This window comes from Balaenoptera musculus, chromosome 3, assembly GCF_009873245.2.
Source record: "Balaenoptera musculus isolate JJ_BM4_2016_0621 chromosome 3, mBalMus1.pri.v3, whole genome shotgun sequence".
Lineage (NCBI taxonomy): Eukaryota > Metazoa > Chordata > Mammalia > Artiodactyla > Balaenopteridae > Balaenoptera > Balaenoptera musculus.
The window spans coordinates 141,299,621-141,327,560 of NC_045787.1; the positions used below are offsets into that span (position 1 = coordinate 141,299,621).

At 37.1% G+C, this 27,940-nt stretch overlaps 1 protein-coding gene and 1 long non-coding RNA gene across 3 annotated transcripts in view; one reads left to right on the forward strand and one right to left on the reverse strand.

Annotated features, from left to right (window-relative positions):
• Nucleotides 1-7,199: 7,199 nt before the first annotated feature.
• The window catches only part of GABRG2 (gamma-aminobutyric acid type A receptor subunit gamma2), a 125,416-nt gene continuing 104,675 nt past the window's right edge, over nt 7,200-27,940 (reverse strand). Inside the window, exons 7-10 of one of the 2 annotated variants that reach the window (XM_036849171.1) lie at nt 18,556-18,708; nt 13,165-13,370; nt 11,093-11,116; nt 7,200-9,644 (exon numbers count right to left, since the gene is read on the reverse strand). In XM_036849171.1, coding sequence (XP_036705066.1) covers nt 9,369-9,644; nt 11,093-11,116; nt 13,165-13,370; nt 18,556-18,708 — 659 coding nt within the window. In that variant the 3' untranslated portion in view covers nt 7,200-9,368. The remainder of the gene's footprint in view (nt 9,645-11,092; nt 11,117-13,164; nt 13,371-18,555; nt 18,709-27,940) is intronic. The other variant, XM_036849172.1, reaches the window with a different exon arrangement.
• Nucleotides 9,497-13,306, forward strand: LOC118893518. The gene is made up of 3 exons (XR_005019481.1): nt 9,497-9,584; nt 11,716-11,818; nt 13,228-13,306. It is a non-coding gene; the product is annotated as an uncharacterized LOC118893518 (long non-coding RNA).

A 27,940-nucleotide genomic window follows, 5' to 3' on the forward strand; every position in this document is an offset into this window, starting at 1 on the left:
TTTTTCTCTTGTGTATGTGTATGTGTGTTTCTGTGTGTGTGAATAGTGTACGTACCACGGCAGTCTGCTTTGCCAAGTAGAATTCCTTGTTCTCTAAGAAAGCTCTTTTCTAAGCTGACTACATATAATGTATTTTTAAAATCCAGATTTTTATCATAGCAATTTTTAAATTTAAAAACATCCCTTTTCTGATTGTAGGATTAATTCATGTGAACAACTGAGGATTTTAGAAAACTCAGAATGGGATTAAAAAAAAAAATCTCCAATGCTCTAAACATCATAAATACTTTTAGCATTTTTTCTTATAACTTTCTGTCTGTCATCTATCTGTCTTTCTAACAAATTTGTAAGTTATCTTTATGATTTTCTCATTTAAAATACACTAGGTGGCCAACTCAAAATTTACTTTGAATGGCCCAGTGTTAGGATCCCAGAGAAGTTGCAGGTCATGATTTGCTTTGAACATGCGTGACTTTCATGGCTCATTCTCAGATGGGTGGCAAAAAACTTGATGATTCTCATGGGAGAGCTCTCTCTGAAAGCTGACTCTCAAAGTGACTGAGATTTAGACACAGCTAGAGGGCCATGTGACTCTGGTCAGGGGAGATAAGCCTACAGGTACTGAGACTGTGAATAGAGAAAACTATTTCAGGTCACGTGTCACAAAGACAATCAATTTTTATGTGCCTAATTCTTGGTTGGCAAATGTATATAGCACAAATCAGATAAGTAGCATTAAGGATTTCCTCATTTGGTAAGGGTTCATAATCTCAAACTAAGAAATAAAGGCTACTGTATGGATATGGATATACATATAGGTATATTTTCACAATTGGATTATTCTGTTCATACATCTTGTAGAATATTTTCCAACTACTAAAATATTATTTTAATTTTTTCTACATGCAGTTGTATAGTTAAAACTTGTGACCAATCTAAGAAATGCATTTTGTAAAGTGAACTAGTATAAATCTAAATAAACATAATAACAGGTCTACTGATACTCAAGAAACTACATCCATTTGCTTCATTCTTTTTCAAAGGAAGTATTAGTACTCACGATGTTTATGTGAAATCTCATACATAGCTTATATATTCAATAATATAAGATATAAAAGGTAAACGTGGAGTTCATGTGGTCCAAATCCCTCACTAGAAAATTCTGAGCCTGCTATTCCGCCCTCCCACCCCAGGTCATAATGCTTGTCAGTTGTAAAAATAGAGTTGGAATAAAATTGATTTGATTTTCTATCAAGGTCCTTTATATTGTACCCCATGGCAACTTCCCATGTATATATAGGATCTGGGAGGGGGTAAGAATTTTGTAATCAGATCTTTAGTTATGCATTAATAATTCTCACCACGTACCGAATTTCAAATTTAATACTTTTTTGGCATTATATTGTAAACTCTATAAGGACAAGGCCCGTGCCATGATAGCTCCAAAGCATGGTGCAGTGTTTGGCATATGGTAGGTGCTCAACGTACTTACTGAATTGAATCACGTGTTCATTACCTTACAAAGGGATCAAGTAGTTTTGGGGGGAAAAAAAAAACAAAGTGAAAGAGTGAAAGGGGAGAGACAGAGTCAGTAGAGGCTTAGAACAGGAAAGGAACTAAATTGAAGTACCAAGTAGAATTTCCCTATTCTTCTGTTCAGCAGGGTTCCAGTCCAGTCCTAATGAGGACTTACCTCTTCCCGTGACTTTCAAAAAAGTGGGGGCACTGCCCTGGGAGGAAATCGTAGTCTTGTACTCTGTTGGACACTGGGTTCAAAGCACCTACTGAATTTATCCGTTCACCAAATGGTTCCGCTGTAATCACTTTCAGTTAAGTTATGCCAATTAAGTTTTAATTGTCCTATAGTCATTTTGTTTACAGAAATAGGACTCTGGCTTTGCTATTTTTAGCCTTGAACCCAGTATAGAATTGTACCCTTGGGTTCCCACTGACTCAGAAGCCTTGTCTCCTTTTAAACTGAGCAATAGTAGATGAGAAACACTGGATCAGAAGGTCCACCCTCTGTTAAAACATCTCCAGGCTGCTTTGGACTGCAGATCACTGCCTGACTTGGCATCCTTGCCATGGGGCTCACCAGAGGGCCATGGCTAATTAACCCACATTAACTCCCAGAAAGCAGTCTTCGGAAGGTGTTTGCTTGACTGTTGTAAAGCCAATTGGAAAGTTATTTGTGCTGAATAGAACACATGGTATAAAATATATGGGTCTCTAGAATTCCACTGTGATTCCTTTTAAAGATTACTTTTTTTATAGAATAGGAATCCATTGAAATGACCTAAATTTCACCTTTATCATCAGAGAGTTATGACGACTAGGGTGCAGAGAGGCTGTGCTACATGTGCTAATGTTGGGAGAGATTTGCCGGATAGTCTCCATCCATTTCTCTAGATTCATTCTCCACCGTCCTCACTATGTGGTATGCCCCCCTACATTGACCTCTCTGGCCCAATCTATCTGGGTGGGTTTCCTTGCCTTCTAATACTTTCCATTTGGTTTGACCAGTGGGATGCTTTATGAGGAGAAGAGAGAATGCTGGGTAATACCCTCACCCTCCCTCCCTACCTGACCACTGTTTGGCAGTGGCTATATCATCTATCTAAATCCACAGCTCCTGTTGGGTGGCTTCTGTTGCACGGTATTTTCTAGGTTCCATTACTGCTCCTCCTTCTTGCACTTTTCAGGACTAGAGGGGTGTAATAGGCAGAATAATTGTCCCCCAAAGATGCTCATGTTCTAATCATCAGAACCTGTGAATATACCTTACTTAGTAAAAGGGATTTTGCAGATGTGATTACGTTAAGGATCTGGCGATGAATATCCAGGATTATGTGGGTGGGCGCAATGTAATCCCAATGGTTCGTGTAAGTGGGAGGTCAGAGATAGACTTGGAGATATGATGAAGGAAACAGAGGTTGGACTGATGTGATTGCTGGCTTCGAAGATGGAGGAGGGTCACTAGCCAAGGAATGCAGAAAGCCTCTAGAAACTTGTAAAAGCAAAGAGCAGATTCTCCATTAGAGCATCCAGCAGAAAGTCAGCTCAGAAGACACTTCTGTTTTAGACAGTGAGACTTCCAGCTTTCAGACATGATGATGCATTTGTGCTATTTTAAGTCACTAAGTTTGGGGTAATTTGATACAGTGGCAATAGGACACTAATTCAGACAATAATGACTTTCCACTGTTGTTAGAGCCATGGTACTACATCATTCTTTTATTGGTGGGTCTTAACCTTGCCCACATCTTTGCAACTAACCCCTTCATTAATTTTTCTTCACTTATCCCTCTGAGTGTACCATCTGGTTTCTGCCAGGACTCTGTTAAATGCTTATACCGTTTTATTCATTAAAGCCACTTTTAGGTATTTATTCTATAGAAATACTGGGAGATATATACAGTAACTGAGATATATACAGATATTGATTGTAGCATTATTTATAACCACAAAAATAAGCAGAATAGGGACTGGCTAAATAAATTATAGTATAGCTGTGTGATAGAATGCCAGAAAACGTTTATGTTACATATGTACACATGCATAATTGTGTGAAAAATCAGGCTACAAAACATACCTATGTATTTTACCTATGCCTGTATCTGTATCTACACCTTTATCTATTTATCATTTATCTATATATCATCTGTCTGTTTAAATATATAGAGAAAGAAAACTGAAAAAGGAGAAAAAGATAAATGATGCTTTTAGTGGTTAACTATTGCTAGTGGATAAAGGATAATATTTCTTCTTTGTGCATTTTCATATTTTTCAAATTTTCTACAAGGCTTTCATTAGTAGTCAGAAAGAAAGTTTTAAAGCAGTAATGGGTCCTCCTCACATATGGTAGAATGCTTTGTATTACAGAGGAAATCTTTTCTGGGTCACCCACAGTTAGAACAATTTCTTCTACATACAACTATTTTGTGCAACTTCATTATAGTTACTTGTATTCTTGTCTGACTCCTCTATCATATTGTGGGCATTTTGAAGCAGATAATATCCTAAAATCCATGTCTTCCTGCACACTCAACAGTGCCCTATGTGAAACTTGCAATATGTGTTTTCTGAAAGCTTTATATTGAATTGAATTTATAGATGCTTAATCAAAACTTCTTTGATGGGGGTCTTATTTACAGACCCGTAAAAAATACAAGTAACAGGAAAAAAAACTATGAGGCAAATTTGTATAGCAAATTTGTATATACAGAAGATAAAAAACCTGATTTAAGATGCAAATGGATAGTGAATTATTTATATCATATTCTTGTCACAGAATGGTTCATTTAAAATTGGTTTACTAAGAGGATTAGATGAATGTAAGTACTTAGCTGAGGTAAACATTAGGATTAGACTATTCAAAAATCACACCAAGTACTGGAGGAGGTGAAAGAAAATAGCCTATCGTACTTTAGTCACACTGGAAAGACTTCATGGACCAGGTTGAATCCTTAATTAGTGACTCTTCAGTATGTTGAGCGACAAAGGTATTCTAGGAATATGGCACTATTTTGGAGAAGACTCGAGGAAATAGGACAGATGAGTCAAGACAGCTATGTGGAGATATGCAGAGTTTAGGAGAGCCTGAATGTTAGATGATAATAATATCATACCATAATAAACAGCAGAGGAGTGATAGAATTAAGATATGTCAGAAGGAGAAGGGACTAAACCGTTTCATTCACGTGCGACAGACTGAGTCTCCCAAGATAGGAATATTTGGAAAATCTTCAGATGTGACTTAAAGTCTCTATCCCTGGTCCAGTGACATTTTTTTCTTTTTATATGGGAAGAGTCCTCAGTAATGATTGAGTCCTCATGTTCATTTCATTAAGGATTTTTAACACTTAGCTACAAAATAATGTATTTGACTTAGTTATATTGCAAAAAAAATACTGTATTAAGATAGAGCTACATATTTATTGATAATGTTTCACATGTTTATTTAGCAATCATCTTATTGGGGATTTTTAAGGGAAATCATCATGTTTAATTTTCAAAAGATATCTACATGTTTATCTTCATGCATATCACATATAGTGATTTAAATGATACACTGTTCCACTTGGGAATAGTTATTTATTGATACTTAGCTCTATAATTTTCTTTATGTACATGAATTTCCTAAGTATGGTGTGATGCCAGTAAAGATGTTTATTGTACTGCATTCCTACAAAGTGGAAAAATGTAGTAATTAACTTCATAAATGATAATCGTTATTCTTAAGCAAAGTAGACTATGATCCTTGTGCCCTTTGTTTTCTGACATTCCGTATCTGTGCTGAAGAAAATTACTAACAATCCAATAATTCCTTGGTATTGCTTCAGTCATTCCATATAATAAAACTATGGGCTATAAACCATTATTATCCCCATTTTCTAGATGAAGAAACTGAGGCAGAGAAAAGTTGGATAGTAAGTCTTGGCCGGGCCAGGATTTGAACCTGTGTAATCTGGAGTAAGAGCCTCTGCTTTTCCATTTTGTTGTACAAACAATAATAAGGAAAAACCTTTTTTTTTTTTTTTTAAATCGCGAATAGAGAAAAAGAAAGTCACAACTGGATTTTGTAATTGGCCTATGGTTCCTAACCTCAGACCAAGTAATAATAGAGCATTCCTACCACTTTTCTGATATAGTCGAAAGAATGAGCCTGTAGAGACTAGCTATAGGAAACTCTGGTTTTCTATTGCTCCAAGCTCAGAGGGACAAAGGCCAACTCTGGGTCTACAGTTTTTCAGATGATTGGCGATCCCTTCTTTGCAACAGAATTCTGAAAGCAGTGGGTAACACTGAAAAGTGATTGCTCATTATATTAGAGAATAAAATAAATGTAAAATCTATCAACTTATCTCTGTTGCTGTATATTTTAAAATTTATCTCATTGCAATTAAAGTGAAGTCAAGATCAGAGAAAGAAGGCATCTTCAAATTTGGCAGATCCAAAAGAAAAAAGCATTAACAGGAAGATAATAATGTATTCCACAATTTTACTTCCAAATCCTAAAACACTGTGAGGGGCAGTAGAAAGAGTAATACTTGGGTGGCTCTCCTGGGTTTGCCATTAACTGGCTGTGTGACCTTTGGCAACTCAATGAGCATTAAAAATATTTAGCAGAGCTATTGGTCTAGGTCATTCGCCCTTTCTTCTACATGTTTAACAAAAATCCATAGTGACAGTCATAGAGATAACAATTTTTGACATAATCCCCAATGACCGCATCATTTGGTTAAATTTAATTTGACTTTCATTAGAGACAAAACTTGCTGCTACTAGTCAGAATAACACTGAGACTTTACAAAAGGGATGAAGGCCATCCAATGAATATGTACTTAGCTAAACATAAGGTCATGGAGTTAGACAGAAGACAAGACCAAAGTGAAAACTAATTTTTTTACGTGTCTGGAAGGTGAGAAATGGATGTTTAAATTGGATGCAGGAAGCCACGAGGGGCCAAGAGAATGACAGCTAGAGGAAGGTTACGGCAGCTGTGTTTGTAAAGGATTATGCTAACTCTGTTCTTCTGAGAATTTCAAAGGACTTCAAGAAAATAAGATACTGGCTCCCTATATTTTTAATTTTGGGGGCTACAGAGAAGGGTTCTTTGGCTGTGAAAATAATCTGTGAGATTTCTTTCAATAGGAGATTTGGATTTTCAGCCTATAGTTTAAAGGAAGGTTTGCAATTCAAGTACTCTAAAAATGAAACAGCATGCTACAGAGCCACATTTAAGACATATATGAATAGTGCTGATGCTTTTAGAGAGCTGATTTGATGGGAGTGGGAGGAGCATGGCAGCAGAGCGCTGGTGTCACCACATGGGGTGGCCTTATTATACCTAATTTACGGCTGGGAAAATGGAGGCTTATAAAGGCTGAATTGACAGTTGTCAAACAACTGGTCAGTGGTAGAGTTGGGATCCCAGTGATGTCTGACACCATTGTCCATATTCTTAACCACACCAAAGTTTTAGGCACAGAAGTCTTGAGCTTCACCCACTTCATACCTTTTCTGTCTTGTATATCTACTCCACACCCCAAACACATCTCTTAATTTCTTTGAAGTGAGGAGCATTATCATGCAAAACATGATCACACTGCTCACAAATAAAATTCACATACAGGGAAGAGGGGTCACACTCTTTAAGACAAACAAGTCCAACGAGACCACTGACCTCACACCATAGATTAGAATGCAGCATTTTTATTGTAAAAGTCCACATATTAAGCAATTCCCTTTGTGAAAAGGTTTTCAAATACATAGACCAGGAGCAGCTGAGAATTAAGAATTAGATTATGTATAATATATATTCATGTTGCCAATATTATGCACACATTGGAAAGCTAGCTTTTTTGAGTGTCCCCATTAACGGAATACATTTCAAGTGGACAATAATAACATGTTTCTCGTCATTGAAAATTTGCCAACAACTCTCCCAAAGAGTCAACATTTAATATGTTAACAATTCAAAACAAGAAAATAATTAATTCTATTTACATGTGTTTGAGGTTATATACTAGAGCACTGGTACAGTAAAGGTTTGTAAAATTGGCAGCTAAATGTATTTCAAGATTCATCCGGATGACTTGATCATGACTTTACATGGTTTTCTATTAACAATGCCACTTTCTCTTCTTTTCTACTCTTTTTAGATTATCTATAGCTATGATTGAATTCTGACTTAGAGTAATGATTGCCAAAAGGAAGAACTTGCAAAGGGTGCTATTTTAGAAAAATAAGGATTCAGGATGAGTACCTGAAAATGGAGCTCAACTCATCATGTTTGAAGCCTGGGACCACCACTTCATGCGAATACAGTATCGTTGAATGAGGACACAGTCATAGGCTCAACCTCCATGTAAGTCTTTCATTTGTCCTTTCATTTTTTAAATGTTAACTTCAGTACATTTTGGTTTTCACAGAGCATAGATTACTCCATTCTGAACACCAGTCAGGTGTGACTCCTGCTTATGCCTGCCATGTGTCCTCTGTGAAAGGGTGGATGGGTCAGAGCTGACTCACCTCCAAACCTGGAACAATAATACACAGGTTCTAATTATGCCCTATAGACTCATTTCTGTACATAAATGTAGGCTGTCAATATTGTTCTAAAAGGAGTATGGACTTTGCCTAAAGTAAATGTTTGATAATGAACAAAAATAGCCAAAATTCTTTGGATCCTTCTGTTTACTTCTACGAGATCAAATAGCACTGCATAATGCCTATGTGAAAAGATGAATCACTGGTTCCAGACCAGCTCAGAGAGATTCACCAGAAGCATATAAAGCCAGTTCACTTCCAACCACATTTATTGAGCGCCAGCTATGTGCCAAGCACTATACAAGGTGCTGAGGACCCAACGAGGAAATGACAAGGATTCTGCCCACGAGGCACTCACAGTCACTAGAAGCAGATCTTGAGATGGAGAGTAAGTTCTGGTATGACCTATCATCCTAAAAGGAAGAAAAAATAGCAGCAAGCACACACATTTACTTTATTCTCTATGAAACTGGGCATATTTCGAGGTGGCAGATGTCAGTTATCCAGTCTGTATTTTACTTAAGGTGTTTTAATATGTCATACGAGAAAAAAATAAGATGTTTGAATCTTCATGCATGAGGGAGAAGGTAGAGAAAATTCCTCCCTCCAATTCCAAATCCCAAACCCTTATAATTACATTCATGATTCTTTTACAGCCCAAAGACACAGAATAAAAGACAATACTTTATGATGTTAACTTCAATCCATTTGTTTGGCTCTAGAGAGATGCATGCATTAAACTTGAAGCATTCTACGTTATTGAAATATTTACATCATTGTACATGTGATGTGGAGGAAATTTTCCTCATATCTTGGGCTGGAGATGAAATAGATTTCTAGTATAGGCTCCTATATTTAAAGCAAGTTGTGATTTTTCTCAAATAAGGGAGATATCCTTTTGGGATCAAACTTACCACAACTTGACCCCAGATGAACAGAGGATACAGTTTTGCATCTTTTGCATCTAATTGTATTTTGAATTGAGTAAGGATACCACCACTGTAAACAGTCATGGCTTTCACTATTGCAATTCCTTTAGTGGAAAAAAAAATCTGGTTTCAATGTTCTTGCTCTAATTTCACTTTGCCTTGCAGGTTTGAGACACAGCAAACAGTATAGCTCAAATTACACTTACTTACCACAGGAGAGTTGGGTGCAAACAATATGACATGAATACAATTTACCAGGTTAGAACATAGAAACAAATTCAGAGTATTATAAACCACTCAGGGGATTATATAAGTGGACTTAGAAAGGACATTCTCCCTCCATGAGATTTAGTGAGTAAGACCCACATCAGTAACACCCATACCTCTTCACAGGTAAAGGTAGGACACCCAGTAAACCAGATTGAACAAGCAGAAGGCAGTGGGGAAGAAGATCCGCGCATAGGAGTCCATCTTGGCAATACGGATATGTATCCTCCCATGTCTCCAAGCTCCTGTTCGGCAATCTTCGAAACAGCAGAAAAAACTGGCACAGTCCTTGCCGTCCAGACACTCATACCCATATTCTTCATCTCTCTCTTGAAGGTGTGTGGCATTATTCATTTGAATGGTTGCTGATCGTGGGCGGATATCAATGGTAGGGGCCTGAGATAAGGGTAGGGAAGGAGAGGGATCAGAGTTAGTTATACTTGCTAAATCCTAGACCATTTCTCCACAGTGTCACCAATGTGAATGATGAATCTGAAAATGAGTACTCAGGGAATTGCTATGACATCATGATCTACAATGGTAAAATTGAACTTAGAAGGATAGCACATTTGCAGATTTCAAATTTTGAGCTTAAGCAGTGCAGCTGAAAATAATACCACCAAGCTAATAGCTATAGCAAGAAGATTGAGCACCAAAAGAACTCAAAGTTTAAAGATTTAAATCAAACAACTACATGGAATCTTATTCTAGTAAATATTAGATGTGAGGTTGGTTACATGAAGGCATTTAATGGTGTTGCACATGAGTAGAACAGAGAAATAAAAACGCGTCAATTTTGAAATCAAATTTTGTGTCATGCTCCTCTATATAGGCAAACACTAACCCCATTACACTGAGCAAATGTATTAAATGCTTTTAATAGAAACTGTCAAGATATATATAAATGTAGAAGTTTCCTGAGTTTATACCACAATGGTATGACTTACTTATGTTTTAACAGAATATATAAGTACTTTGTCTAACGTTCACCATTTAGAAGCTTCAGAATGTCAGCAATATTAACCTACATGTGAGTGAAACATTTTTTTAAATGTTACTAGCTATCAAACTCTGTCTGGCATGAGAAGAAACTAGTACCAATTAACTAAATGTTAATCTAATCTTTGCTGCTGCACCAATTACAAAATTGCTAGAAAACTCAAACATTTATTTAATGTTAATTTGGATGAGTTCGTTTTAGGATAATACAAATACAAATCGTATTGTCTGTGAATCAGCTATCAGAATTCAGCTGAGAATAGAAGTCTCATTAAATATTGCATGATAGAGCCAAAGGCCCCTGGATCACCCTGGAAGGAAGGGATGGGTGTTTGTTTGAACTTAAAGCATTTCAAAAAGACTGTATTATTTTTATAGAACTGACAGAGTTCAGGTCAGTGGAGATTATTGCATGTACTTATTGAAAAACAATCCTTTGTTGAATTAGGATTTACAGAGTCAAATTTTAGGGCATATATGGTATATATGGGCATATGTGGTATATATGGAACGTGGTAGGTACAACCAGTGAAACTGGATTCCATTTTTATCTGAGAAGAGAGGGTAAGTCTTGGCTTTGATGTTTAAAGAGGCCCACTTTACTAATGACATCTCATAGAGCTTAGAGATATTTTTAGCCTCACGTTAGGTCAAAACCTCTGAATTAATGTAGGGTTGCTGAATCAATTCTAGAAATCTATAGAACTTTCTCCATCTTAAATGTGTTATCTCTAGTGGAATGCTTAAATGTCTGCTCATAAAAAATAAATAAAACACCATGTAAGCATTAATAGTTAAATTCAGCAGTTGCATGCAGTGAATTTCCATTCCAAAAAACATTATACCTTGAAGGAAAACATCCGAAGAAGCTTTGGGTTTGTAGACAGAAAAGAGAATCGCATTTTTTTTAATTAAAAGAAGAAAAAAAGAAAAAAAAAAAAGAGAGAGACAAAATAAGATAAATTAAAAATACATTTTGAAAGCATAGCAAGTGAAATGAACTGAAATTGTAAACACAGAAGGACAGTTCTGAGCTTGGAATAAAGCATATGCCTAAAGTTAGTTGGAAAATGAAATTTGGTGATTGATTGATTTATTGCTAGTGAAATTTTCAGTAAATTAATCCACAGTGATCTAACTGCAAAAGCCAGTATTGTTCATGTGTGAGGAAGCCTTCTATTGCCCGTTTTCCCTGTACAGAAATACTGATTTTATTTTCTAATTATGATCAAGGAGGCCTTACTAGGAGAGCCTTGACACAATGAACCCAAGGGCATATTAAATGGGAAAATGAAATTTCAGCTTCTCATTCACAGCTTGGGCTCTTGATAGTTCTCTGATAAATCATCTAATTGGCTTAAAAGGGGTAAATGCATGAAGTTCTCAGGTAATTTCATTTTTGCAGGTTCTTTAATTCCCTTTCTCCTCTGCCTTCTTTTCTTCTGCCATCTCATGACCCTGGCTTAAGGAATCCAAGTGTTTCTATCTCTGCAACAAAATCCACTCCACAATAGAGAGGACCAGAGGGCTTTGTCCTAAGCCAGTCCTCACATCCTTGTTTCTACTGGCAGGTAATAATGCTGAGTGTCAATAGACCCATCTTTTGGGGGAAAATGAAATAGCAAGTGAAGGAGGGGGAGAAAACAAAAAACAACACAACAAGGAAAATAAACTAAGGATAGAGAAAATGCAAAGGTAAAGAGAGGCAATACAGACAGAGAAAGAAAGGGCTGCATAAAGTATAGCGAATATTTGGGCAATTAAAGATAATTTCTTTTGCATTAATCGTCAAGAATAATGATGCTTCTTCACCTGTTATAATGTCTTACATTCAAATAAACATGTGCAATTTGTAGAATTTTCACCTGGGTTTCTGGAGATGCATCAGGATGCAATCTAGAATCGGCTAGATTCTGTGGTTATAATTCAGCTCCCCAAAGGCCATGGGTCAGAAAGCTGGCCACTATCATGACCCTCATAGCCCTTAAAGCAGAAGACCAGGAAAGGCTATAAATTCAGGAGTTCCTTTGCCCCAGTACTGTAAGGAAATGGACCTTAATTTTCATGGGGCCTCCTCCTATGAACCAAACACTGTGTTTTTAAGTGGGCAAATGGGTAGCTACATGCTCTTTTCAACATCCATAATAAAAGACAGTTGCTTTAGGCATTTATATTTATGCTTCATCAACTCTATTTAAAGCTAGGTGGCAAGGTGAAGCCATCCTACCTGTTTCCAAGTCATTGAACTCAATCCAGGTTGGTAACCGCGTAAATCATCAGCATCAACCACTGTCATCAACTATAAATGTAAGGTTCTATGTAATGGTTTTTACAACCATTACCACATTTATTCCTCACAGCAGCCTCACAAGATATGTCTTTTTTGTAATACTCATTTTATATATGAGAAAATGAAAAAGGGAGGCTAAAAAAATACATTTTAACTATAAAACCAATAGAAGTCCTCCGGCAATGCACACACACACACACATTATTTGCAAGAGTGTGGTGACCCCCGAAACTTTAAGAACCTTGTGGCTTCCTATTGGAAATCACTGGATGAAAAATTTAAGTTAAAACGTCAATAATTTAAAAATATTAGTTAAGAGGCAGAAAGATGAAAATCACTGAAACCTAAAATAACAAGCTACTAGAAGTTGAATGCATTGTTCAGCCATGGTTATACTCCCAATGAAATAAAGAGAGCAAGAGTCTCCCTTAGTGAATCAGGTCTCTCCCAAGTAACTGACGACCTTAACGAATCCTTATGGCCTGGCCAAACTCACACAGTCCCTTTTCATCTTGCGGCCCAAAGTGTGGACAGCTGCAGATAGGCTAAGCAAGACCAAACCAAAACAAAACCAGGTGACCTCTCTGCATAAAAATGTCAAAGGTCCCAATAAGAAATGATACATACAGGGTTTTTCTTCTTTTTGTCTTTGTCCTTGCTTGGTTTCCGGTTGCTGACAAAATAATGCAGGGTGCCATACTCCACCAAAGCAGAGAAGACAAAGATGAAGCAAACAGATACGAAGAGGTCCATTGCCGTGACATAGGAGACCTTGGGGAGCGACTTCCGGGCAATGGTGCTGAGGGTAGTCATGGTCAGGACAGTGGTAATGCCTGGAGGAAGACACAATAAAACAGATCGTGTGACCACATCAGCAGGTTGGATAACTGTGTCACTAATGAAACCAAATGTGTTTTGTGACTCCTGAGGAGCAACCTCAGTATTGGGAAAGGAGGTGTAACTCAAATTCATTCACTCAGTTCACAGATGTGTACTGCCTGCCTACTATGTATCACCTACCGTATGTGCTGAGAAACGTGCTGAAAATGTGCTGAGAAATAAAACAGACATGGTCCCTGCCCATATGTCCCTTGTATTTCGGCGAAAGACAGACACCACCATGGATCAAGAAAAGAAAAGTATAATTACAAATTATGGTATGTGCCATGCAGAAGAGCAGGGATGGTGAGAACCTACTTAGATGGAAGGCCTCTTTGACGAGGTGATATTTAAGGTGAAGCTTAAAAAATTAGAAGAAACCAACCTTTTGGCTATTAGCACTAAAAAAATTAAAGGGAGGTTCTGAGGAAGGGAAGCCTTATCTGGTTTTGAATTTTTAAAATACCTGGCTTCTGGGGATGGGTGGGGAAATCACGATGACGCTGGGGAAGTAGAAGTTCAATCACGCAGAGCGTGCACAGGAGTTTGCATTGTATTCAAAGTGCAAGGAGAAGTCATTTAAATGTATTAAAAAGAGGAGGTGCGTTGTGCGTGACTGACATGTTCTGATGGATAAATTCTTTAGAGGCTATCTGTGATGAAAATAGGTATCTCAGAAGTAATATCATAACTAATATTTACTGAAAACTTCCTCATGCCAGGCACTCTGATAAGCATTTTATGTGCATTCTTTGAATCTTTACAGCAGATATTTTCATTTTGATTTTATAGTTGAGGAAAAGGAGGCTAAAGGACCAGCGCCATGTCAGACGGTAAAGTAGCAGAAGGATTTAAACACAAAAATTAAATGTCTGATTTCAAAACACTTCTTTTCCCCCTTGTGCAACAGTGCCCAAGCAAACTAGTCCCCCCCAATAATTGTTTAATAACAAAGAACAAAGTTAAGACAACCTATATGTATCTACAGGGGAAGGGTCAGGGGCTTACCTTCTGTAATAGCTATGTTAATTATAATAAAGGCAACACAGATTCAGTATCTGCATAGGTTATAGCTCCAGTTATAGGAACTTAAGTCACTTCAACAGTCTAAATTTCTGCATCTGTTAGTGATCATGGAGTCTTCCATCTCCCTGTCTATTCTATATACTTTGTGACAACAGATAAGAAATGTATCTTGATGTCCATTGTAATCCCATAGTGAGTATAGTGCTAGGACTCAATAAATATCAAATGAATAAATAAAACAATTGAAGAATAGTGTATATATGAAAGACTAGAGACTCAACCTACATTTGAAAATAGGAATCCACATTGATGACTTGGGGGAGATAGTTTTAATTGCACAGAACAGTATCTAACACTTAAGAATCTCTTCCTTTGGCCAAGTACTACGTTAAGTACTTGTATAATTAATTATCCCACAAAATCCTCACAATGAGGTAAGCACTGTTATCCTTGTTTTGTTTTGTTTTGTTTTTTTTTGCAGGTGAAAAAAACTGAGCACAGAAGGAATAAACTAGTTAAGTGATAGAGATGACATACAAGCCTAGCAAGTCTGACTCTTTAAACACAATGCTCTGAACCACATTGTTGTATTTCCTCTCTATAAATAGGTCCATAATATGCAGGATGAAGCACCACACACTTGGGAGCTACTGTAAATTCCTAATTTGGGATATGATGTAGATATGTGGGTCTTCCATGTTGTCATGATGGAAACATAAGAATGGGCAAGTTTCTCAATTACAAACAGGATGGTAGTGACTGGGGGAACTCCCTAAGGCTCTTGGGAAGACTAAATTAAATAATGCACATAGAGAGACAATTCCTAGTAAAGTCTCAATAAATAGAAGGTGTTATTATCATTTATTTTAGAGAAGAAAGATCTGCTTCTCAAACTAAAAAAAGCTTCACTTAGGTTGTCTATACATTAATTCATGTAGAAGTTTTTGATGATACCTAATCACAGCTGATATTTTTGTGGGGGAATTTCAAAACTAAATTGGCACTTTGGTCTTCACTTCACATTCAGGCCTCAAACCACATATGACCTATGAGAAGTGAAAATGTCAATATTCAGAGTAGATACCATGGATAAGTTCACTTAAGACAATGTGGCCCGTCTCATATTATTAGGCTACATGGAAGTTCATCCCAGCCATGTAAAAGAAGACTCTTCAAAAAATGCTTCAAGATATTTTCCGGTCTGCCTGGAGCCACAGAGAAGAGAACAATGAAGAATAGACAAATGGTAGTTTTAAGTGATTTACCAGCAGCAAGATAGCCTGATGTGGTTTTTTTGTTTGTTTTTAATGTGGTTTTTAAGCCTAGTTTTGCCAAGCAAAGAAATTAGAGTTCTCTTACCTGAGATACATGAAAAACATCCATAGCTTTTTTCAATTCCTCCAGTCTTGGCATGAAGTAAGCTCTTCAGGCATGTTACGTTACCTCATAACGGGTGAAAAATATCAATTCGTCTTGTCCTTGTTTCATCCATCATCCTTACATCATGATTAAACCTCACCAGCTACCACTTATGTACCAAACTATACTCAAGTGTTGTAAGTTCCAAAATGAATATTCCCCATCCTGTGGTGATCTGAGTTTAGAAAGCAGTCAATCTCTGAGCCACATGGGTATATTTATCTCACTCATCAAACAACTTGGCTCTCTAACTGTTCTATGGCGATAAACTTGAAGTTCACAGGTGTTTAATATCATCTGGTTCAACTCTTGATTGTAAACACTGGAAAAGGTAATTGGACTCAGTGAAATCTAGGTCAGTGTTCTTAAGCCTGTTCGCACATTAGAATCACCTGGGAATTTTTTTTTTTTTTTAATCCTGACACCCAGCCCATGCTGTCAACAAATAAGCATCTCTTGGGGTTGGACTACAGCAGCTGTAATTTTAAAGGCCCCCTACTGACTTAAATGTGCAGTTAAATCTAAGAAGCACTGATCTAAAGAAGTGAGACAGCAAAGCTAAAACAGAGAAACCAGCTCAGCTCAGCACCCTACCTTTTCCCACAGCTGACCTTCAACAAGGTCTCACCCAGAGCAAATCTAGGTATCAATCAGCCAAGGTGCAGATCTACTATCTGCTGGCTGTGTGACCTTGTAAATGTCATTTAACCTTACAGCGCCTCTGCTTCCTTAGCTCTAAAAGTGCGATAATAACCTTTACTATCATTACAACTTCTACATGCAGCTGTTGTGAAGAGTAGAAAAAGCATGGGGACCATGTTGAAGACGCCTGACTTATAGTAAATGATCAACAAATAAGAGGAGCACCTACCTGCTATGTGCTTGGGGACCCGTCCCTCATTCCTCAGCCCACTCACCTTGATCCCTTCTCCCACCATGGTCTTTTGCCAGTGAGCACTCATTGAATAAGTGGTAGAAATGAGCTACTAGGGTGGTCTTAAGAGGGATTTTGACCAGCAGGAACTAGACTTCAAGAGAAGAAATTGATTTAAAATCCTACCCTTAAAATATTTTTGGAATGGGTAGATTGGAATGCATCAGTGCATTTTTTCCATCCGTTCATAAGTGCATACATTCCTTGAATAATCATTGAGGTACCAGCCATGTGCCAGGCACTATACTGGGAGTGAAAAAGACATTTACATTCTGATGTAACAGACATATAAGCATGTAATGCAATACACTACTCACAATCACAGGTAATAGTCCTAAAGTAATAGACTCAGCATATTTTGGGTTTGTCTTAGCATGTAGCATTAGACAGGACATTATAATTGTTAAATAGAGCCTGTAACATAAAGTACCTCATATAACAGAAAAACTCAAAATAACTTTATTTTGAAACAGATGGGAGACTAAATTAGGTTTGGAGGAGAACAAAAATGCAAATGATGTCTTTTTTTTCCCAGTAATCATTTCTGCCCTCAGTTTTAATAACGTGGTACAGATCACTTTGTCAGAAAATGACTATAATTGCTAACATTTCTGAGGCCCTACTATGCTTTGTGCACTTTGCATGGAATACCTAATTTCACCTAATAAAACCCCACAGTTAGGTACAGGAAATGATATATGTTTCACATGTGAGTAAAATGTGATTTGCAGAGACTAAAGGGCATATCCAAGGCCATACCATATGTGTGGGTTGAAATCCAGATTCTCTGGACTTCAAAATCCAAGCTCTTAACTATTACATGATACTGCCTCTCTAGTCAAAGAGTGAGCAAGAAATATAGTTCTAGTTTTCATACTGATGATAAAAGAGGACAGTGGTTTTATAATTCATTTTTCAGTAGTTAAGTCTCTAGGAAATTTTATGTAGTATGAGAATTTTATTCATGGGCCTAGCCTCCAGTGTCCCTGTGAGTCTGTGGCTTTGTCGTAATCTACGTGAGTCCTCTTTCCTTGTGTGAGGAAAAAGATGTGAAACTCCAAGACAGATATCACCATATACAAGAGATCAAGCAAATTGCAAATAATCTTAAAAGTGGAGAGAGGGGTCCCAGAATTTCACAGGTAATTATGTTTTCCCCAAAATAATCTTTTCAATGGTTCTTCTATAAGGAGCCAATTACTGTGTATGTATGTCTTCAAATGTCACGATAATTATGCATGTTGAAATTAATCAATAGCCAGTGGTATGCTAGTAAATGTGTAACAATTGATTCCCTAGAAAAAAAGTGCCCCTGATTTTTAGTGTTTGCCTATTTCCGTGTTGTTAATATTTTCACCTTGGTTGATTTCACTACCAATGTGGCATCACTGAACACAACGTTGGGAAAAGATAAACACAATCAGCTCTCATGAGCTGGTGTGAGCAGCTCTACTGTACTACTGCCCAGAGATCAAAACAAAAAAATCTACTGAAAAGAAAAGTTTCCCCCCCCCCAACCCCCAGTTTATTTAAAAACTTACTGAAGAAAGCCTATGGAGGTAATTTAGCAAAACAAAACTAGGAAACTTTATACACTGCTTCTTTTTTTTAACATGCTAGTTTTCTTTGAAATGAAACAAATGGCATTTCTATGTAATTGATGACTGAATTAAAAGCAAGTCAATTTTTAAAGGGGAATAAGGATTAGTCATATTTGGTACTTACCTTGGGACAGTACAACACAAAGAATTGTGTCTCACCTAGAGAAGTTCTGGCTGGAACAGCATCCTTATTGATCCAGAAGGACACCCAGGATAGGACAACGATGAGTGTGCAGGGGATGTAGGTCTGGATGGTGAAGTATCCCATTCTTCTGCTCAGGTCAAAATAGACAGTCATGACCACGTAATCTCCTGGAACAGAGCAAAGATAGGCCGTGAAAACCCTTAAAAAATTGGAAAGTGCTTGAAAATAAGCATGTATATAACTCTTACGTGCACTTGAAAGTTTTAACCCACCTGTTTTAAGAACAAAAACGACAAAAAGCAAAACCCAACCTGTACTGAATTCTGATCCTTTTAGAAGCAATGTGATTACTGATGGAAGGAAACATTTTTGAGCACATTGCTCCTATTTTCTTCTTTCCTGTGATTTTTGACATTGTCTTCTCTGCCTACTTAATACACACAATGTGAAATTTTTTGTTTGGTGGAGAGGGAAATAAACAGTGTTTCTACTCTGTGCCTTTCTTGCCTGCAATGAATCCTAAGGTTTGTAACAATTTCCTCTTGTTCTCAGGACCTTTCTCCATACAAACCAGAGAGAAATATCCTGGTGCTTGGTACTAATAAATGACTATTTTACTCAGTTTATAACCACATTTCTATGCTGAGACATTTTCTCATATTTCCGTCGAATCCTGTGATTTTCCTTCATAGCAGTTAACTTCAGTTTGTAATTTCTCATTCATTCGTGTGGTTATTTTTGTAATATCTGTCCCACCTATTAGACTTTATTTGCAGGAGTCCACAGACTGTGCCTACTCTAGCCCATCACTGCCCTATCAGTACTCAGTATCCTGCTTGATTCCAAACAGGCATTCAGTAACATTTGTTGAGTAAATGATTAAATGAATGAATATTTTTATATATTTAAATATAGAGAAAGAAACAAAAATCAAGAAGTTGTATTCTGGAACATTTGGGTTACAAAGGAGTTTACGTAAATAATACAGAGAGTAATCAAGGAATCCAAGAACGACCATATAGCTATGCATGAGAACAATGTAATGTGACAGAATCCCAAGTCTCTGATTCGTTAAAATCATGATGCATGCATTGTTTTTAAAATTCCATGTCTTTCATTTTGTATGATTCCAAGTGAAATTCTACAAAATTTTAATTTCTGAAGTTAGAAAATATACTATAGAGACATATCCCAGTTACTATATATTTATGTTTCTTTATAGTACTGTTAGAGAACATCAGTTTCAAAGACTATATCTGCTCTCCTAATGTGAGGCAAAACATGAGACCACTTTTCAAATGTTGCTTCTTTTTTCTTTACTAAATTGTGATTTGTCCTAAAATGCATGGACAATGAAATCCCAATCATGTGTTTTAGTTGAATTACTTGGCTTCATGTCTATGTTTCTCTCCTTACTTAGATGATTTAGATCTGATTCGAAAATAAGGCACTTTAGAAGCTTCATGGGGAGAAGACTGACTTAGCTGGGTGAATTTTTACTACTTAGTCCACTTCTTCCTTCCCCCTCTCAAGCTTCACTCCACACCCTTCTAAGCTGCTGAGATGGAAGACCCTTCACTGGGTACTCTTCAAGGGAGTAAAGACTCCCCTCACCCTGCATTGTTTCCTAAGTGGGGTTATGAATACCTCCTAATACTGCCCTTCGGTGCATTGATGGACTGTCACTTGTCTAATTCAGTATCCTGGTTAAGGCAACATTAGTGACCCAGACACTAATTAGGGAATTAGTGAATTAGGGAATTAGTCCCATGGGAACACTGGTTCCCTCTCCAAGAGCAGTAATTAGCCATTATTTAGCAATTACCCCTGAAAAGTTAAAGGTAGGAATTTTCTTATTGATCTTAACTAGATTTTGGTTAGTTCCCTGAGATGATGCTTCTCTGTGTTGATTTATTTGGGCTTAAGCTATTTAAAGTCATAGCATTTCATAAATTTGTTTCGTCTTTGCTTTTGTTCTAATTTAGAATATAACAGATGCAGGCGATGATTGAGGAATAAAGACATTTAACTTGAGATGATCCCTATTAATATCTATCTTTTTCTTTCCTGTTTCTTTGATCACAATACCAGAGGCAAATTCAAGTTTCTTATTCTACATAGGAAACACAAAGAAAGAGAGGTTTTCTTTTTAAATAATAATATTCAGGGGCACTTTTTCTCCCTATTTTCCAAGTCCTTGAGAATACTCTGCATATTTTAAACATGTGTTTAAATGAAACTTTATGAATTATAATATTTTAGATAAATCTAGACAATTTTAGTAACTCCTTTTTTACTCCTTATCATGTAAGTGAATGAGAATCTACACTTTGGCATTAATGATCTGACTCCTTTTAAAGGTGAACTTTAATTTTGCCTCAAGTGAACAGATAATTATCTCAATATAATTCTCCACTTCCCTTTAGGTCAGAATCTAAACTTCCACAGCCTATTTATCTATCAATTTCTATTTTAAGGTAATAGCTTCTGAGTATCTTTCATCTTTGCCAGCAAATCCAAAGCTTTTCTGTCACTAGATTATGGATTCAAACTTGGGAACAGGCCATTTAAAAGCAAAGCAGCTTCACAGTGACAGCCTGATGCCTGTCTTATATCTAAGGCTCTATCACTTTTTGTATTTTGAAAAACTCTCCGGCTGAGAACCCTATAAAATCAAATCTCCTGAAAGTGCCACATCAGTGATTTCCCCAAGCCCAAAAGGTTTAAAGTCAAAGGTGGTTATTTCAGCCACTTCAAATTTATTCTCTCTATTGATTTATTCTAACATATGATATTTAAAGTCATAGCATTTTATAAATTAGTTTGGTTCCCTGTTTTTGTCCTAATTTAGAATGTAACACACACAGGCTATGACTGAGTAGAGAGGACATATAAGTTGAATAACACCCATTAATGTTCAGTTTTTATTTTTTGTAAGATTCTTATGTCTAGTTTTAGGAAGACAGCAACAGTTCAGTGAATAATGAACTTCAGTTATTATTTTTTCAGTTGTGATGTTAACCATTTGAAAGCTTTAAAATTCAGACTTATTGGAGTGTTTAGGCTCTTATTTCATACATGAAGCTATCTCCTCTTAAAAACTTAAAGATTCCATGATAGATACATCTTCCCCTCCAGTGAATGCCTGAAATAATAAAATAACTATTTTCTAGTTACCAGGAATGAGGACCTACTGTGTGCAGACACTGGGCTGTATGGTTTGCAAATATTATCTTTAAACCTCCTAAACGTTTTGTCAGGATGCTGAAAAAACTAAAACCACTTTGTTCCTCTTCCAAGTTTCTTACTCCACTTAAATATAGTTGAATAGAGTATATATTCCCTACCAGGTTAAGTTGAAGGCATAATTAGTGTTAATATTCTCTTCCTTACATTCCTTTCTCTAGTCTCTTTTTTATTTGTCAACAAATATTTTTAATCACTTTTATGCAAAGAGCACTATATAAGGTAATGTGGAGATACAGACCGATGGAATCTCACAGACTGATTCTAAATTAAATGGATTAAATGAGAACAAGATTATTTTGTCTCTTACTACAACTCAGAGAGACAGACAGAGATGTGTTGAGACAATGCAGTAGATCTTCCTTTATCACTCCTCATTGAATCTGAGGCATAATTCCATAGGGCTGGTTTTGACCACAGGCAGGCAGGAGAGTTTGTTGGCTACAACTTCATTTAGGAAAAGGGTTTTCTGAAATTAGATCCGTACCTCACCTAACACACAACAATAAATTTAAGATGTACTGAAGATTCAAATTTAAGCATGAATATAAATACTACATAAGGAAAAAATATAATAGAACATCTTCATAACCTTAGTGTGGAAAAGGCTTTGTCAAGTACACCATAAAACAAACATAAAGGAGAAAAAAAGTACAGGTTTACCATGTAAAACTTAGAACTTCTGTATTATAGATATTTTTCCTTTAAATCATTTTAGAAGGCAAAATACCACATTTGAATATTTCCCAAATAAATACGAAATCAAAGGCTAATATCACTGATACATAAGTAATGCTCTTAATTACTGAGAAAAAGACCCACATTTTTAACTAGGCTGAAAAAAATGAATGGACAATTCATAGATACTAAATAGAAGAAAAGATTCTCAACTTCAGTAGTGATCAGTGAAATGCAAAGTAAAATCACAGTATTTCATTTTTAGCCTATCATATCAGGGAAAAAAGTAAACTGGTAATTTCTAGTACTGACAAAACATGGACAGAGAACAGAGCTACACACTCTCGGTAGGGGTGCACACTGACGTAAACTGGAAGGTAATCTGGAAGCACATAACAATATATTTTACTTCTAGATATTTGGAATAAACACTGAAAAAAAAATGTTTATTAAATATTGCCTTTCAATTGGCACCAAGTGTTTTTCAACATTTGCTCCGTGCCCAAAAATATGAGTAGAATACCCAGTCCTTGGGCAGAATCCCAATCCCTGACTTTATGCACCTAGAGCACTGTGGGAGAGAAAAGCCTTTCAGATTCAATCAGCTGCTAACTTTTATGCATGTCACTCCCAAGTGTTTCTGCATCTGTCACTCACCAACCATTCCCAGTCATGGCTTAGGCTCTCAGCTCTTCTGGAATTACATTCAACATCTTTCCGGCAACTAGGTCCTTGGAAGTCAAGAGAGGGCAAAATAGCAACTGTAATCTTTGCCATGAGGGAGTCCTCAGGCTAAGAAAGACATATGAATATAGTGTCACTACTCCAAGGCACAAGGACTCTAATAAAACACACAGATGCTAATTCATCTTACACACCCTGATTAGATGAAGTTTCTGGCAAGCACATTTTTGAAAGTTCTGCTTAAATGTCAATCTTCCCAAACCTTTAGAGATCCATGCTCCTCTTCACAGAAAGTCCAAACTCCTTAGTGTGGCATGCTAGGCTATCTGTAATTTGAATTTAATCTAGGTTTCTCTCCCTCTCATTATTCCCTTCATGTTCTCTAAGCCCTAGACAAAGTAAATTAAATATTTTCATTTCATGCTTCTATGATTTTCCTGTCTTTATTCTTCCTGGCATCATATCTCTCCCAGATTCCCAGCTTATCTCTTCAATCCTTTTCCTCATTCCAACCTTCCAGCCGCCCCCAACACCAGCACACACTACACACATATACCCTGTACTGTGACTAGACCTGTGCTAAGTGGTAGCCATCTTAAGTAAAATTGAAAACTAAAAAAAATTTTAAATTCTATTTCCTCAGTTGATCAAGCCACACTTCAAGTGCTTAACAGCTATTTATATGTTTATTTATAAAATTATAAAAATTACTAAATTATAGAAAGCTCAGTTGGACAGTGCTGGTCTAAGCTAATCTTTCTAGAATGCATTTATGCTCATGCCATTCCCTTCAAATTTTTCAGAATAAAATCCATTCTGCTCAACACATGATTCTAGTCCATTTTGCCCTGGTCCACAATGAACCATCCCAGCTGTGTCTCACACCATTTATAATCTCTCCATTTTATGCCCACCCAACCTGATTTACCCTCTGCTCTCCCGAGGGGTACTGTTCATTCTTTTGTCCTATTTGTCTATGTTGCCTCCAATTTCTGCAATACTTTCCACACCTCCAATCATGTCATATACATATACCTCCAAACCCTTCCACTGTTGTCCATTGATATCAGCACACATTAAAAGTCTTTAACTTGTCCTGTAAGACTTCGTGTCGTCTTTTCCCTGACTATTCTCCAGCTTCATCTTAAATAGTATTTCTTTACACTCCAGCTGGGGTTCTTGCAGTTCCTTAAATGCTCCCTGCTACCTCTCACGTTAGGGTCTTTTCACATGCTGATTCCCTCAGCTCAAAGTCTAATATCCCCATCTCTACTTAACTCCATTCTTTCTTCAGATGTCAATTAATGTATCCCATCATCAGAGAAGCCATTATTTGATCAGATGTTCTCAGTAAGATCTCATAGCACCACAAGACTCTCATAGAGCTGATCTTAATTGGAAGTATATGATTGGTGTGAATACTGAATTACATTTTAGACTATAATTAACCCATGAGCTCCATGACAGAAGTAGCTATAGCTATTTAGCTCACTATTTCATTCTCAGCATCTAGTACAGTGCCTGGTACACAGAAGGAATTCAACAATTATTCGTTAAATGAATAAATGCTGTAGCTCAGATGGCCATGAAAAAAAATTCCGGATCAACTATACACCCAAAGCATTTAAGACCAAGGCAGAAATCAACATGGGCTTTTAAAGTATTAAACATTACTTTAGAAATTATTGCTTCTGGAAATATTTTTTACTGGATACCTTGCTGAACTTAATCCCCAGAGATGTGGATATAAGGTCACAGTGAGCTGTTAGTAATCTTAGCTGCTTGCCAAGAAGAAAAAAAAAAGAAAAATCAGCTGCATCAGAGTGGCTGCATAATGCTTATTAAAGAATCGATTGGTGATTTGAGCGTCTCAGCTAGATGCACTTAGGGAGGGAAGAGGACAGAGGGCTGAAACAGCCATCACAGTCTTCCACGTTAAGTCTAATACGAGTGTTTTCATTTCAAAACTTCACCATTATTATTTCATCTGTTGTTTGTTCTAGCTCATATGGCAATGAAAAAAACAAAATGGCAATTGGGGAGAATACAATGAAAAATAAAAAGTGTAATTTATAATTATTTTCCAGGCTAAATCCATCTTTTCAAGACTCCCTCTGACTTCTGCACTGAGGAAAGGGAGCACAGATTTGTCTTGAAGAACAGGAGCTGCTTCAAGTTAGAAGCCAAGGTGGAGTCCAGAATTCCTGCAAGGGTGACTTGTTGGGGTTTAGCTGTTAGAAAATGGGGAGTGAGGGAAGCAGGCAAGGGCAGCAGAAAAAAAGCTAAGCATGGATTTGCTTCAGCCTGAGGAGGAGAGCTTCCAGGAGGTTCTGGAACAAACTGCGCCACAGAGTTAGTCCCACCCTGAGGCCAGAGCAGCAGTCATTTGTACTCCGCAGGCTAAGGTGGGGTGGTCTTAATCTCCTAGTTCATATGGCTCTCTGCTGGTCAAAGGCCGTCCTCCAGAGAAGCGGACGGTGACGCGCTGTCAGCAGCCAACCCTTGCAGCACCTGAGCAATGGTTGCGCCTGCTCAGAAAAGGTAATGGGAAGGAGGGGACGTCAAAAGCATCCACTGCAAGGACTGTGGTGTCAGGCTGGGTTCAAAAGTTCTAGTCCTGTCACTCACTCGTTGTATGATTTTAGGCAAGTGCCTTAACGCTGAGTCTTGACTTCCTTACCTGTAAAGTAGGGATGATAAGAGAATATACCTCACAGGGTTATCATGAACATAAAAAGAGTTAAGATATATAACGTGCCTGGTAAATTCCTGGCACACAGGAAAAGACCTATTAATGTCAGTTATGATTACAAAGTAGTGTAATCTGTGGAATATAATTAACACCATTCTGGCACATACAAGCATAGAAGTGCTACTAAACATTCAAAAGAGAATTAAAGTTAGAAAGGGCCCTAGCATTTATATCAATCAAGTCTATCCTCTTCAAGGTTAAACAATTGAGACCCATTGAAAAAGACAGGTGTTTTATCCGAGGACACAGAGTGGCAGACCCAAGACTCCCGCCTCCCAAACCAGTACTCTTTTTGTAGTAAACAGCCTGCCCATTTTGAGCCAGTGGTAAGGATCATGGAGATAAAGCAAAAAAGCAGAAAGTTGAGCAATTACTGAATGGGGTTAATATAGAAAGCTGGTATGGATGACTGGGGGCCTCAATCATAACAAGAAAAATTCCTTTCATTTGCTCTTAAACCTTATATAATAGACCTGTTACTTTTAGGAGGATTGAAATTCATTTGTCTAGAATGCCAGCCTAACTTAACAACCATTCTAGAATTCTCCTCTTGGAGAACAGCTCTAGATGAAAGGAAATTCAATATTGGCAAAGCCTCGAGATAGTGGTTTTTTCTAGGTTCAAACAGGACCTAGGTATTTGCTAAGATCTCAGTTCTCTGCACTCCTTTCTAGAACACTCTTTTTATTAGTGTAATAGCTTCTCTTCCTCACCCTCTGAAAAAGCCACCACTGATTCCTAGCTCAACGCGGCTTTTGTAATTTTGAGCCCATCATCAAATTCCAACACTGTAACAAATGAATCCACCTTGGGATTTGTATAAATAAAACAACTCTGTCTCAGAAATCTAAAGCTGAAGATACAAATGAATGCATTTGCTACTTTGATCCATTCAAAAGAAATGCAGTGTCCCAGTGTAATTAAACTTAACTCTTACAAACATCTGATAGTAAAACGTGTTTTACATAAGGGCAGAGTACTTCACTGTAGTGGAAAATATACAGGATCCAGTCCCAGAATTCAGGTACTAGTGATGTCATTAACAAGGTGCAGGGATTTGGGTAAATTGTTCAAATTCTCCCAGTAAAATAGGGATAATCACACCTATCACTAAGGCTGTGGTGAAAAGCCATATTTTCTAATGGTAGGGAAAGTGTTTTGTAACCTTTCAGAGACAATGTATAGATGAGTAGTACATGCAGCTTCCTGTTCAGTGATTTTTCTTTTTTTTTTTTTTAGCCTCTGTTAAAAGGCTACCTGCAACTGTCAGGAACAATAGTTAAGAAGTCAGCCTTGTTCTTGTTTATATGAACTCATCATGTTAACATAGTTCACAAATTTATGTCACAAAAATTACATATTCTTTTCTGTTCAACTTGGACTCTGAAGTACAGACTAATTACATAGCAACATGGCTTGGTATTGAAAGGTAACAAAATGTCCTTTTATGTGTGGTTACTCCTTACGTAGCAGATTACAGTGATGCCACCAGATCTCACAATGTTTCTCTTTGAGAAGTCTCATTTCAGGTAACATTTTAAAATGTGAATTCATATTCCACTTAGTTCTCCTGGCTTCAAGTTGCTGACTGGAAATATTTTTAATAGCTCAGAAGAGAGATACCAATAAGGAACACACACCATACTAGAGTTAATATCTGTCTGTCAACTTTGATAAGAAAATTAGACTGGCTTAATGGAGGTATCAGTGAAAATCCGAGAAATCCTGAGAAAGATAGCAGTCATTTATTTCCAGTCAACCTTAGGTACATGCTAGCTGAGGAAGGACTTCATGATCCTTGTAAGTAGAAATTTCAATTGATCTGTCACAGTTGTAATCCCAGGGCTACAGAAAAGTGACCAATATGTTATACTGTGCCATTCTGGCACAGAAATGATGAGACGGTCCTCCTCAGGAAATGAGTAGGAATCCCAGTCATCGTCTTTGGAAAGAAGCAAGACTTCCCAGTAGGAAAAGGCATGGTTCATAGTTCAGCCCCTGGAAAATGAAGTCTTTAGGCATAAGCAGCCACAGTTTTC